This window comes from Sciurus carolinensis, chromosome X, assembly GCF_902686445.1.
Source record: "Sciurus carolinensis chromosome X, mSciCar1.2, whole genome shotgun sequence".
NCBI lineage: Eukaryota > Metazoa > Chordata > Mammalia > Rodentia > Sciuridae > Sciurus > Sciurus carolinensis.
The window spans coordinates 16142430-16158114 of record NC_062232.1 but is presented as its reverse complement, the minus strand read 5'-3'; the positions used below and the strand labels follow the sequence as shown (position 1 = coordinate 16158114).

Here is a 15685-nt window from a genome sequence, read left to right as displayed (position 1 = left end):
CTCAGAGCAATCTCCTGAAGACTCCCTGATCTCTTATTTTATATTTTAGCTGATAAATGAAAACATGAAACCATACATATTTATGGGGCACCATGTGATATTTCAGTGCATGTATACATTTTGTAAATCATGTTAACACACCTACCTCCTCAAACATTTATCATTTCTTTATGGTGAAAACTTTCAAAATCCTTTTTTTTTAACTTTTTGAAATGTAGAATTTATCATTATCTGTAGTTGACCTACTTTGCAATAGTACACCAGAATGTCTTACTTCTATCTAATGGTAACTTACAATCCATTGACCAACTTTTCCCCATTCCTCCCTATATGCAACTCTTCCCAGCCTCTGGTAACCATCATTATTTTACTCTCAATTTCTGTGTGATCAATATTTTTAGATTCCACATATGAATAAGATCATGTGATACTTGTCTTTCTGTGCCTGACTTAATTCACTAACCTCTTTTTTCTGTTCTTTTTAGTTATACATGTCAGTAGAGTGTATTTTGACATATCATTCATACATGGAGTATAACTTCCCATTCTTGTGGTTGTACATGATGTGGAGTTTCACTGGTCATGTATTCACATATGAACATAGGAAAGTATATCTGATTCATTTTACTGTCAGCCTCTTTGTTTATAGTCAACACTGTACCTTCCCATTTTTCAACATGCCATAGTAGACCATTCTGCCCACGGGGGCATCATGAGCTGGTTTCTCTGGCACATATGAACCCTTCGTTTCACAGCCCCACGTTTGGAATCACAGAGCATCCTGAGTCTGTGGCTATTTTTCAGAGTGACAGAGCTATGGTTTGTGAAGAAACAAATTTGAAGAAAATATTGGGAAACAGTTGGCACACAGTAGGTGAACATTTACGGAATGAATGGATCTGTTGCCTCCTGTAAACCCCTATGCACAGTGATAGATTTACATGTTCTACTTTTGTACTTGGCAGTTTTCCCACAATGTTTATTTGAAAACAAGTTCAGATTATATCCCAGGTCACTTTTATATTGCTGCTGGTAAAACATTGGGAACATATTTGTGTTAAGGAAAAAAAAAACTGTTTTCAAGGTTGCCTCATGGAATAAGTGCTCTTTTTCTCTTCTAATTAAGTTATTTTATTAAACTAGCTATTTCAGAGGATAAAATTTTAACTAGAGACTGCAGATTATTTAACTTTTCCTCTCTGACTAGTAGTAACTGTTATCATGAAAATACTTTATTTCTTCGTTTCTTAAGTTGTAAAATCATGGAACATTTTTATCTCTTTATAGGGAGAGATAATGCATGTGAGAAAACTTCATACATGTTTCTACGAAAGGAGCTTCCTGTGCGACTGGCTAACACTATGAGAGAAGTTAATCTTCTGCCAGATAACTTACTGAACCGCCCTTCAGTGGGATTGGTTCAGAGTTGGTAAGTAAATAATGTGGCTTGAAATGGATCTTTCCACAATGCTCTGAACATTTGGCTTTGGAACCATTCTCCATAAAAGTACACATACTGCCTATGTGGGAATGAGTCATTCAGGGTAGCTGGATTTTCCGTGCTATTAAAAGATGGGTTCTTTTCGAACTGTTCAATTTAAATTAACTTTAATAAAAATATTTCTAAGGCATAATAGACACTTTCTTGACTTTTCAAATTTAATTTTTCTGCTTACAGATGTGACTGGTCATTGAAAAACATTGGAAAGTAGAGAACAATATAAAGGGTAGCAAGGCAATAGCCTGTGAGAGTGAACCTGCCTTCTTTCAGATAGGAAGATATTTCCCAAATTTATCAGATTTAAACTTTGCTGCTTTTATTTTCCTTTTAACAACGTTCCTTGAAGGCAAGGCTTCTTGTAGAACACATGAAGTCATTTAAAGAGGAACCTCAGATTGGAAAAATATCAACTCCCTGCTGTGCTTCATCTGCCCTGTGAAAAGCATGAAAAATCTTAACAGACTATAACTTAAAGTTAAATCAGATATAGCTGGGTTCCATGGTACATGCCTGTAATCCCAGCAACTTGGGAGGCTGAGATAGGAGGAGCAAAAAGTTCAAGGCCAGCCTCAGCAATTTAGCAAGGTGCCAGACAACTTAGTGAAACCCTGTCTCAAAAAATATGAAGGGCTTGGGATGTGGCCCAGTGGTAAAGCTCCTCTAGGTTCAATCCCTAGTATCCCCACAAAAGAATTAAATCAAATATAGCTCTGGTGAATAAAACAGATGTTATTAATTGAGGAAGTTGAATTTGTGATGAAACTCCCTACTAGGTAAGCAGGGTGAGATAAGTGAGTGGTAGAATGTAAGAACAGAAGATGTGATTTTTAGAGAGGAGTTTGCATGTATTTGATAAACATTTGCAGGTTTACTCTGTGTTGTAAAAGCAAGGTAGAAGTCCCTGGAGAAGGGTGGAGGAGTTTGGAGTTTGGGAGCTTAGGTGGCTCGAGTGGTCTTGGAGCAGACTCAGTGCTATGGTAACACAGAGGAGGGGCAAAAACTGCCCACTGTGGTCCTTCACTGACCCTTGATGGGTGGGTGGAATTGACCCATAAAGGTGACTGGGAGAACATCTTAGAAGGGAATACTGTGGACAAATATAAGGAGAATAGAACCAGTAATTAGCTTGCATTTAGAGGGTTCATGGAGGCCAGGCTACTAACAGAGAATGCACGTTCAGCAGTCATTTCTCAATAATAATAATGTAATAATTTCCTAGGGTTAAGAATGAATCATCTGAGATGCACTATATTGGATAGTATTAGAGGTATAGTGTCAGTTCCTTTCCCCAAAAAGCAATAGCTACTGACTGTGAGGCAGAATCCTTTGAATGCAGGACAGACCAGTGACCGTGGCTTTGATAGCATGGTTAACTACATTCTGCTCTGGATTTAGTTTGTTTTAAAAGGAAGGAACAGCAAGTACTAGTTTGCACAAGGCTCCTTTATTGCTTCAAGGTAATTATTAGAGATTTTCCAGTATTCTAGGTAGGCAAGGTCAGGTTCTCAGATCTGCCTGGTGGTGGTAATGGTCAAGCATTTTCTATTGCTTTTGTGGTAGTTACTTCAGTGGCTTCCAAGTGAATTGCTGGCTTTGCCGTGTTTTCCAATACTAACAACTAATTGTTTGATTCTTCAGACACCAGTTGGGTGTTGAACAACTCAGTTCAATCTGGTATTAAGTACCTGAAGTTTTCACAGACCCCACAATTTAAGGGCTCAGTCCCTCAAGACTGACACCTACTTCAGATACCAATCACAAGTCCCTGGGCCACCTGTACTTTTTACAGGCTGACTGTAAATTGTGTTTCCACAGCTCTCTTTTCAGATTTGGTAATTTGCTAGAATGACTCACAGAATTCAGAAAGGTCCTTTGCTTATGTTTACAGGTCTATTGTAAAAGGTACAACTCAGGAACAACCAAATGGAAGAAATGCATAGAGCTTGGTGGGAGTGTGTTTGGCTTTCACACCCTCTCTGGGTTCATCATCCTTCTAGCACCTCCATGTGTTCAACAACCTAGGGGCTTTCAGAATCTTCCCCTTCAAGAGTTTTTATAGAGCTTAATCTCCTGGCCCTTCCCATCCCAGAAGTCCAGGGTGGGTCTAAAAGTGACAGTGCTCTAATTACTTGAACTTTCTGATAACCCTATTCTGAGGCTATCTAGTTGCTCCACCCTCAGTCAACCTCATTAGCATAAACTCCGGTGTGTTTGAAAGGGGCTCCTAATGAACAACAAACGATACTCCTATCTTTCGGGATATTCTAAGGCTTTTAAAACAGTGCTAAGAACCAGGGATAAATACCCAATGCATTTTTTAAAAATTTACCTTTATTTTATTTATTTGTTTTTATTTATTTATTTTATTGTAAACAAATGGGATACATGTTGTTTCTCTGTTTGTACATGGAGTAAAGGCATACCATTTGTGTAATCATAAATTTATTTGTTTTTATTTTGTGTTAAGGATTGAACCCAGGATCTCAACCTTGCTAGGCAAGTGCTTTACCACTGAGCTACAACCTCAGCCCCCCAATGTATTTTTGTGTTATACATACATACCAGCACAGCACACCACACCAGCACAGTATAGACTCAAACAAATTGGTGCATCAACTCCTTTTTTTTTATCTCTACACCATTCTTTTTCCATTATGTATTCCAAACACATACATGCCATTTTGTCCTTTTTGTTTCTTAAACAAAAATTTCCTACCTAAGAGAAGAGTTGCAAGACTAGTAGAAAGAATTCCCCTATGTTCTCACTCAGATTAATTGATTGTTAACATTTGGACACATTTGTTCTACCATTATGATTCATATTCATATTCTCTCTCTATGTGTGTGTGCGCGCGCGCGTGCGTGCACATATGTATGGCACACATACATGTGTATATATGAAAGAAATGTAAAAGTTTTCAGAATCAAAATAGAGTCACTTGTGTCAACCTTAACAAAAATGAATAAAGCTAGGAGGTTATAAAGAAAGGGTTTTTATGTGTGTGCTTGATAGTAACTACCACAAGAGAACCCATAAACTTATATAGAAGCTACTACATCCTTACAAAAAAAAGTACTTCTCCAAGGACATCTGCCCAGCAACTGTTTAACCTCAGAGTGATGCAAATCTTGTTATTAACCATCATGGCCAAGGATTATTGTTTGAAAAAATCTGATGTAATCCTCTTCTTTTTTGTCTTTAAAAGCTTCCCCTTGCCCTCCAACTCCTTTGAATTCACCCTAGTTTACTGTGTGTATTCCCATTGCAGCGTTCTACTATTCCCACTGTAATGCTATTCCCAAATAAACATCAGTATTCTTTGGAGAATCTCTCTGATTTTCTTTTGTATTCTTTTTTTAACCAAACTTTATTATTTTATTTTTTTTACTTTTTTATTGGTGTGTTATAGTTGTACATACTGATGGAATTTGTTGTTCTCTGATTTTCTAATTACCATATTGTACACATACATTTTTTTCCTGAACCATTTGGGTTGAGGTAGGTATCATGTCCCTTTGTCCCTAAATACTTTGGCATATATTTCCTGGGAATAACTCTTAGAAAACTAGAATATGGTCATCATATTCAGGAACTTTAACATTGACACAGTAATAATTCCTAATATGTAGAACTCGTTATCATTCATTTATTGTCTTAATAGTGTACCTTTTTTTGGACCATCTCCCAATTTAGGAATTCAGTTCAGTATCATGTATTTGTATGTTGTTATTTATTTTTAAAAGCAAATTTTATTTATAGCAGACTGTACCCTTGCTGAGCCACAGTGTGGTGTTCTTCTTTTGATTTTCAGGCTGGGACTTTTAGCATAATCTTGATTCCTCTCCATATATGACTTTGCTTTTTAAAGGACTATATACTTTGGAAAAGAGGCCTGCCAAAGTTTCCTTATATGGATATAAGAGGATATCACTGGGGCTGACCAACTTTGACTTCTCAAGGTGTTTTTGGCCTAATGATTCTAATATCTCTTACCTGACCTTATGTGCCCAGAAACTTTTTAAAAATATACATGGAAATGATCTTCCTTTAGCATCAGATGCATCATCACAAAGTTTATATGAGGCTGATGAATTAAATGTCATACCTGCTTTTATACTCATATATATATATGTGTGTGTTTGTATGTCATTTTTAGTCACTGAAGTGTTCTAATCCTCTATAATAGGATTAGTGCTAATTAATTGTTAGAAATTATTAGAATGAAGGAATAATTATTTCAAAGCAGAGATCACACACCTCTAATTGGAATATCTGAATCCATACCAGATCCATCCAGTTCTGGGCGGATATAACTGCCAGACTAATGTGCCTTTCTGAATCCTGTTTATCTGTGTGCTCCAGATCTTAATGTTGTATACATTTTTATTGTACTGGCCCTTACTGAAATATGCAGCCATTGTTAATTCAGAAGCTGTTTCTGAGGACCTACGGTACATTCCTCCATTACATGTTGATGAAATGAATTTCACTGAGAAGGAGCTTTTTTTACTTCTAGTTTCTTAATTTTTGGTGTGTACTTGAGTGTCACACAGGTGCTTGATAAAATTTATATGCACATTGTTAGTCAATCTGTAAAATATCAGTTAGGATATGTTTATAAGAGCGAAAAATGCAGCTGAACCTGGCTTGTGTAATTTGAAGATCCAACTGAAGGATAAGCTTTTGAACTTGGTTTGAATCAAGAGATTCATGAGGCTGTTAAGGCCCTGTTTTTGATAATGTTAGCTTTGTTTTCAGGTTGGATTCCTGCTTGGTGGCAGAATAGCTACACAGTTCCAGACTTCACATTCCCAAACACACTATATAAAAGCAAAGCAAGTTTATTTCTTTCTCCAGCAAATTTTCTCTCTCCTTTTATTCATAAGAATTGAGGCAGTATGCTCATTCCTGAGCTAGTCCTTGTATTCAGGGGAATGCACAGCATAGGCTTAGTTAGATCTCAATTGTTGGACTAATTAATAGCTAGTAGCAAGAAAAATAGGATTGATTACCCAGAGAAAAATGGGGATGCTTTGGAGGCATCAGCTTTTCCTGAAGCATTTGAACTACATGTGGGAATGGGATGAAATCTGAATGAAAAATTGGAGTGCTCTTGGGAAGAGGGAAAGGAGGAGTGGATATCCGGTAGGCAACTAACACAGTAACTCTTCTTTTTTTTTTAGGTACATGCAGAGTTTTCTTGAACTTTTAGAATATGAAAATAAGAGCCCTGAAGACCCACAGGTTTTAGATAAGTAAGTATGGTACCACTTAACTGAAAAAAAAAAAGAATCTAGGTAAAAAGATGTTTTGGTAAATGGAACTCCTGCCATTAAAACCCAAGAAATAAAATTTGAACAAAAGCATTAATTTTCTTAGGGGCTAATGGCTCCAGGTTGAATTTTTAAATTTTTGAGTTAAGAATTTAATGTTAGTGTACAAGGAATAATGACCCTTCAAATCAATGTTTCATGACCCAATTCTTAATACATTTAGTCAAGGTGAACTGAGTATTAACTCTAAACATTGCAGTAAATGTTCCATCTAGTGGTAGTTTTAAGAATGCAGTGACCTTCATATATACATGAATTATCTATCCAGTTTTTTTTTTTAATTCAGTGGGATACTATATTTGAACCCAGGAACTGTATTTTAGATAAGCAAAAAAAAGAACGTGCTTTTTTCTTTCCATAAAGGGAACTGAACCCAGGGAATCTTAACCACTGAGTCACATCCCTAGCCCTTTTTATATTTTATTTTGAGATAAGGTCTCACTAAGTTGCTTAGGGCCACTGCACCTGGCAAGAATGTACTTTTTATATAGCAACCTGAATTCTGTTGTCATTATGCACAAAGACTATTAAATTCTCATGCTGATGGAAAGTATTTCAGTTTTTCATTTTATTTAACTGGAAAACAGTGACCGTAGATGTGAATGTGTTTTTCTCCAAGAGAAATTATGATCTCCTTCACATTAATTTCTTCCTGTTTCATGTATACAGAAGTGAATGCACATGGCACATCTGTTGTGCTGAGCATTTCCTAAGTATAAACCTAGTCCACATAGTTGTGAAACAGGCACCTGTGTCAGGTGTTCCATGAAAAGCACTAGAGAAATATCACATTATATGAACAACATTAGGAGGTATTTAACCCAGCCATCTGAATTCACAGATAAGGGAACTGAGATCAGTGATGTGAAATGACTTGCTCAAGATTGTGAGAGTTCATAGCAGAGTTGAACCTGTAAGTCATGGTTCCTTTTCCCTTGTACACCATTCTTTACAGTCTACCATACTGCCAGAACTGCAGTTTGAGCCATAACTAGGTAACTCAAGTATAGTTGAAAATTAAGGTATAAAAGGGAAGAATTCCTGACTTGTTTTATTTTTATTTATTTATTTTTTGGTACTGGGGATTGAACCAAGAGGGTTTGTCCACTGAGCCACATCCCCAACCCTTTTTTGTATTTTACTTAGAGACAGGGTCTCACTAAGTTGCTTAAGGCTGCACTAAGTTGCTGAGGCTGGCTTTGAACTTGCAATCTTCCTACCTCAGGCTCTCTAGCCTCTGGGATTACATGTGTGTTTTTCCATGCCTGGCCCTGACCAATTTTGTACTTTCTTTGGTGTTCTGTCTAATGGATACGTGAAATGTAGTTGTAGTGGTTTCTTTGATACAAGCCACTGCTATAATTTAATGTGTCGATACTGAATGAGTGGATTCTCGGAGCTTCATTTTCTCAAGTCATTAGCTGATGACTCTTTGACTGATGTCCTAAAAATTAGGGCTGGCCTTTCCAGCTCCAGATTTGAGGATGTCAATTTGTGGGAGTACACAATACTATATTTCTTCTGTGTATTTCTGGAGTCCCGTCTTAGTTTCTGGAAGAGGTTAACAGTCAGATGTAATTTATGTATACAGGCCTGCTTTGTACATGGCCACTGTGAATCTAGCGTGTGCTAGGTCATATTGATGGCAGCTCTCCCTCAGTGAGTTTTGGTAATTTGCTAGGTTCATGCAGCTAGTTAGAGTTGAGATTTGGGAAGCCCAATGATCTTGGTGAAGAGAGGAGTGAAAAGTGAGTGTGTGTCATGGTTGCAGCCATTTCTGTTCAGTGAGAGGTTAATTGAGATTGCCAGCAGGGAAATCATTTTAGTAAAGTCAAAATAGCTTGGAAGACAAGCATGTTTATCATAATAATAGAGGTTAGAAGAGCCTGGAAGATTGGGGAAGTATTCTGGGAATTGAACCATTGAAGTAAGTCTCCTTCCTTCAGATAAATCAAAACACTGCTATAATTAACTTTCACTTTAGGAAATTTTAATTTAATTTATATTTTAATTTGTATATACATTGGAAAGAGTATTGCAGAAGGACAAATTGTCCATTGTAAAATTTTTTGTAAATATCTGTGTCCTCCTAATTTCAGAGTTGATTTATTCATCTTTACTATCATTGTATGTATGGATTTGTTACAAAGATATTTCATCATTGAGAAAAATAAGACTATTCAGATAAGTAATAAAAAAACTTGTTCCAAATTTCTACTAGGGGACTGGGGCTGTAGCTCAGTGGCAGAGCACTTGCCTAGTGTGTGTGAGGCACTGGGTTCGATCCTTAGCACCATATAAAAAAAATACACAAATTTCTACTAGGAGGGGAAAACTACTGTTAACATTTTCCTTCTGTCTATGCTTTTTCCTAAGCATGCATATTTTTGTATATATAAAATAGTTTTTTACAAAAATAAGTGTCTACATTATAGATGAACACCATCATTAGTTTCATAATATAATTGTGCATTGCTTAATGACAAGGATACATTAAGAGAAATCAATCATTGTATGATTTCATCTTTATGCAAACATCATAGAGTGTACTTACACAAACCAAGATTATGATATTGCTAGGTGATATGATCTTATGGGACCACTGCTGTCTATGCATTTTGTCAGTGACCAAAAGTTATTACATGATGTTTGACTATTCATATTCCTAGTCCTTCTTTAGATAAGTCATGCAATTTGACCACCTGCTATTGAATCTTAGACTGACTTGTAGATTTCTTCCAACCACAAACAGTGCTCTAAGTAACAGTTTTTAAAAACAGCTGTTTACCTTGTCCAGTTACTTTTCTGGAATCAATCCTAGAACTAGAATTATTTTATCCAGGCTTTTGAGATGTGTTGTTAAATTACCCTTAGAAATTTCTTAGTTAAGCTCTCACACTCTACTGACACTTGTTACCCTTTGCCAGTCTGATAAATAGAAAACAGTATTGCATTGTTTTAATTTACTTTTTTTTTTTTTTTGGTGAGGGCAAAGTTAGTGGCACTTGTGTTTGCTCTTTGGTAAATTTTCCATTGATTATCAGCCCTTTGCCTAGCTCTTTAATAGGATGCTCATCTTTTACTTCATCAAGGGTAATAACTCTTGCAAATATATTTTTCCTGGTTTCAGTTTGTTTTTTACTATATACAATGTATGTTCCTAAGGAATTATTGAAATCCTACATCATCATATGATTTGTTTCTTTATATCATTTGTTGCTGCCTTTGGTATTAAGCTTAGAACAGCCTTTCTTACCCCATGGTTATATGCTTGTTCACTTTATTTTTTTTAATCATTTTTTATTTTACCCTTTTACATTTTTAATCCTTTTTTGGCATTTGGTTTAAGACTCGCAATTGGGATGTGACTTAAATTGTTAACCTGCTACCTGAATTAATTTGATTATTTATTTGTGTGTGGAGGTTACTAGAGATTGAACCGAGGGGCACTCTACCACCAAGCTATATCTCCAGCCCTTTTTCTATTTTATTTTCAGACAGGGTCTTGCTAAGTAGCTGAGCCTGGGTGATCTTCCTGCCTCAGCCTCCCAAGTTACTGGAACTAACTTAAATTTTTAACTTGAGTGCATGCCCACTTTGGTTATTAATTTGATTATTTCTCTATTGACTTGCAATGTCACTTACCCAGTATGCTAATTTTTATGCATACATACTTACCTTAGGCCTGATTTCAAACTTTTTATTTGGTTCCATTCATTGACTTATCTTTCTATTTTAGTTACTATTTTAACATATTTTTTCTGTATGTTTATGATAATATGCCAGAATACTTGAATACATTTTTCTTTTTCTTTTTTCTTTGAGATGGGGTTTCACTATGTTTCCCAGGCTAGTCTCAAACTCCTGGGCTCAAGCAATTCTTCCACCTCAGCTTCCCAAGTAGCTGGGACTACAGGCATGTACCACTGTATCCAGCAAATACATTTATCATAATTGTCTTTTTAAAATCTACATTTCATTATATTTTACTACTGTAAGATATTTATTTCAAAGTTTTACTTTTAAAAAGTTCAACTTTCTGTCTTATGAAATTTATTGCTTTGAAATTCCATTAAAAAATTCTTGGAGATTATTTTAGGATTTTCTCGTTGTCAAAATAAGTATTGACATGTTCTGCAATTATTTACTGAACAAACATTTATAGAATCTGTATTATATGTAACTACTTACTCAAAAAGCCAAAGGATGTAAAATCAGCATACTACAGTGATGCTACCACATCAGTGTTTATAGCAGCTCGATTCACAATAATTAAACTATGGAACCAACCTCGGTGCCCTTCAACAGATGAATGGATAAAGAAAATGTATTGTATATACATGATGGAATATTACTCCGCCATAAAAAATGAAATTATGGCATTTTCAGGTAAATGGATGGAACTGGAGACTATCATGCTAAGTGAAATAAGCCAATCCCATAAAACCAAAGGCCAAATGTTTTCTCTGATAGGAGGATACTAATTTCACAATAAGAGTGTGGTTAGGGAAGAATAGAAGTACTTTGGATTGGAAAATGGGGGATGAAGGGAAGCGAGGGGGATAAGAATAAGAAAGACAGTAGAATGAATTGAACATTACTATCCTATGTGCATGTATGATTATATGACCAGTGTAATTCTACATCATGTACAACTAGAAGAATGAGAAGTTATATTCCATATATGTATAACATGTCAAAATACATTCTACTATCATGTATAACTAATTAGAACAAATAAAAAGAATTTTTAAAAGTCAGCAAATTCCTAATAAGGTAGTTGAGCATTTTTTTCCTTACTAGGATCTCATACTTTTTGCATCTCTGAAAGGAAGACTTCTATAGGAAGTTTCAAGCAAACACTTAGTTAAACCTTTAGTTTCTTGTGAGTATTTCCTTGATGAGAATGATGTCTCTATCTGTAAAAATACCAGTAGATTAACTGGTCTGAGGATGGAGTTGAGAAGTGTATGCATCAGCCACGAAATGTAAAGACTAACCGTGTTTTCTTTCTTTCCCATACAGCTTTCTACAAGTTCTAATTAAAGTCAGAAATAGGCACAATGATGTGGTTCCTACAATGGCTCAAGGAGTGATTGAATACAAGGAGAAGTTTGGGTTTGACCCCTTCATTAGCAGTAACATCCAATATTTTCTGGATCGGTTTTATACCAATCGCATATCCTTCCGCATGCTTATTAACCAGCACAGTAAGTTGGGTTTTGTTGGAACTTTTAAAGAGGTAACCAGAGGGATTTTTCCCCGAAGTTTTTTTGTTTCACTGACCTACATTTTTGGCTATAGAAATTTCATTGCTAATTCAGTTTTTCCTAAGTGAATCCTATTAAATGCTGTTAATTAGCATTCTTGAATACTAATTGATGATGTTCATCTTAGAGATAGGGCCACTTCCTGCCATTTAAGCCTTTCCATTACATTCCTGGTGGACAAAGGGATTGGCTTTGGTGGCAGTTGTGCATTCATCTCTGAATAATTTTATGTGTCTCTGAGAGTATGTTATACTCTTTGTCCAAGTTGTTATCTGTTTTCCTTTTTAGTTTTAAGAACATCGAGTACTGGGAAATATTGAATTAGCATGTTGGCAGAATGAGCAATAAATCCTGTATTTTACAATTATCAGTGAAATCTGATTAAGCAAAATTGTAGGTGCCTAATCCTGCATTGAGAGTTTTAGTCCTCTTTCTAAGGTGATGAGCAGATATGAAGAAAACTAAAATTCTCTCAATACAAAAACTGTTTGGCTCATTTTTAGTGTTAAATCTTTGACTGATTTCATAATTCTTAATAAAAGCATTAATATGTCTAGAGTCTAATTCATCCTGATGCTGAATCAGAAAATGGACAGAGCACCTTTATTTTACTAATTTGATTTATTTGGATAAGCACATGTTACATACCTATTAAATATGGGTTTATTATAAATATGTATCTTTTAAAAGCAGAAATGTATGACATTTATAGGAAATTTAGAGGAGAAAAGACCCTAAGTACTACTCAGCTTAAGTACTTCAGATAACTGCAATTTCTTTTGGGTCTAAATATGGATGGATATTTAGATATACACATATGTGTATATTTTTAGATCATAGTATATCTGTTTTTTTCCCCTTAATCAGTTGAAACTTTTCATACTGACCTAATGCCCATATTTACCATTTTTCATAATTCAGAATCTGTCCTATTTTATTTAGGTATCTTTTTTGTGGTATCTAAGTTATTTTCAGTTTTTTGCTTGATTTAAAAATAACTGCACCTACAAAACATTTGGATTGAGATTGCCTTTTTCTTTGGGGCTTCTTTTGGCTTTTGTCCAGAAATAAAATTTTGCAAATCTTGAGTACGGTGAAATTATCTGAATGTTCTTTTAAAAATATTTGAACAATATTTGTTTGTGTATACGACATTGAAAAATAATCTCCATGATGAAAGCTTTTGAAATGCTGCCAGTGAAGAACATCACAGGCCTGTCCGAATGGTAAAGACTGTGTTCTAAGTATTTAGCAAATGTTGAGATAAATGTCTGCAGTAGTCCTGAGAAGATGGATAAACTTGGCTAAGGATGAAAGTAAGTTTCTTCATCCAAGTCACACTGACTGGGGGAGAACACCTGTCACCTGCTGACTACAACTGATGAGTCTTAAAAGCACATCCTTCTTCCTTCATTGACTGGTGGAGTTTCTCCTCCATCAGTTTTATGTATTCCATTACTTTAAGTCACTAGGGATACTAAAATGATTCTTACATAAAAGGGAACCTTTCAACAGTTATAAACTCCTATATTTCCCTGCTCGATCATCCTAGAATGCTGTGTTTTAATCTTCTCTCTTCCCTTTTGTGTTCATTTAGCACTTCTGTTTGGTGGTGACACTAATCCTGCTCATCCTAAACATATAGGAAGTATTGATCCTACTTGCAATGTGGCTGATGTGGTGAAAGGTAAGGACTAATACAATATTTCAGTTGTAACTCAAATAGTGTTGTAGTTTATTGGAGGCAGCTTGGTTATAGGGTTATGTTGTTAGGTTTGTTGCTGATTCATCGTCATATACATTATTAGTCACTACACATTTCCGCACCCCAACCCCTGGTAATCACTAATTTACTTTCTGCCTCTATGGATTTACCTAATTTGGACATTTCATTAAAAAGGAATCTTACAACATGTGGTCATTTGTGACTGGCTTCTTTTAGTATAATGTTCTCAAACTTTATGTGTGTTGTAACATGGATCAGTACTTCATTCCTTTTGATTGCTGAATAATATTCCACCAATACATATACTACATCTTGATTATCCATTAATCAGTTGACGGACATTTGGGTTGTTTTTACTCTTTGCTGTTAAAAACAGTGTTGCTAATGACATTCCTGTGCACATTTTTGTGTGGACATATGTTTTAAGCTCTATTGGATATACACATAGGAGTGGGTTGATGTATTACAAGGTAACTGAAATGTTTAACTTTTTGAGGAATTGTCAAACTGTTTAACAGGAAACTATCATTTTACATATCCACTGGCAATATATAAGGGTTTCAATCCATCTCAACATTTGTATTTTCTTTTTTTAAAATTTTTGATTTTTTATTTTGTTCTAATTAGTCATACATGACAGTAGAATTCATTTTCACACATTGTACACAAATGGAGCACAACTTCTCTTTCCTCTAGCTGTACATGGTGCAGTCATACTGCTAGTGTAATCATACATGTATATAGGGTAATAATGTTCATTGCATTCCACCATCCTTCCCACACCCTCTCCCCTCCCCTCCCCTCAACCTAATCCAAAGTTCCTTCATTCTTCCCTATACCCGTCCATTATGGATCAGCATCTGCTTATCAGAGAAAACATTCAGACTTTGGCTTTTGGGTTGGGCTTATTTCACTTAGCATGATATTCTCCAGCTCCATCCATTTACCTGCAAATGCTATAATTTCATTTTTCTTTAAGACTGAGTAATATTCTATTGTGTATATGCACCACATTTTCTTTATCCATTCATCTTTTGGACAACATCTAGGTTGATTCCATAGTTTAGCTATTGTGAATTGAGCTGCTATAAACATTGATGTGGCTTTGTCACTGTAGTATGCTGATTTTAAGTCCTTTGGGTATAAACCAAGGGGTGGGATAGCTGGGTCAAATGGTGGTTCCATTCCAAATTTTCTGAGGAATCTCCATATTGCTTTCCAGAATAGTTGCACCAATTTACAGTCCCACCAGCAATGTATGAGTGTACCTTTTTCCCCACATCCTTGTCAACACTTATCCTTGTATCCTTGATAATTGCCTTCTGACTGGAGTGAGATGAAATCTTAGTTTTAATTTGCAATTCTGTAATTGCTAGAGATTGTGAACATTTTTTCATATGTTTGTCGATTGACTATTTCTTCTGTGAAGTGTCTGTTCAGTTGCTTAGCCCATTTATTGATTGGGTTATTTGTTGTTTTGGTGTTAAGTTTTTTGAGTTCTTCAAATGTGCTGCAGATTAGTGCTATATTTGAGGTGCATGTGGTAAAGATTTTCTCCCATTCGTTAGGCTCTCTCTTCACATTATTGATTGTTTCCTTTGCTGAGAAGAAGCTTTTTAGTTTGAACCCATCCAACTTATTGATTCTTGATTTCACTTCTTGTGCTTTAGAGTTCTTGTTAAGGAAGTCAGGTCCTAAGCCAACATGGTGAAGATTTGGGCCTACTTTTTTTCCTGCTGGGTGCAGGATCTCTCTTCTAGTGCCTAAGTCTTTGATTCACTTTGAGTTGATTATTCTGCAGGGTGAGAGAGAGAGGTTTAATTTCATTTTGTTACATATGGATTTCCAGTTTTC

At 35.6% G+C, this 15685-nt stretch overlaps 1 protein-coding gene across 1 annotated transcript in view; it reads left to right on the top strand.

The window, feature by feature from the left end:
- The window catches only part of Pdk3 (pyruvate dehydrogenase kinase 3), a 90379-nt gene that overhangs the window by 34964 nt on the left and 39730 nt on the right, over nt 1–15685 (top strand). The window contains exons 2-5 of the mRNA XM_047536851.1: nt 1288–1429; nt 6686–6757; nt 11861–12045; nt 13703–13792. Coding sequence (XP_047392807.1) covers nt 1288–1429; nt 6686–6757; nt 11861–12045; nt 13703–13792 — 489 coding nt within the window. The remainder of the gene's footprint in view (nt 1–1287; nt 1430–6685; nt 6758–11860; nt 12046–13702; nt 13793–15685) is intronic.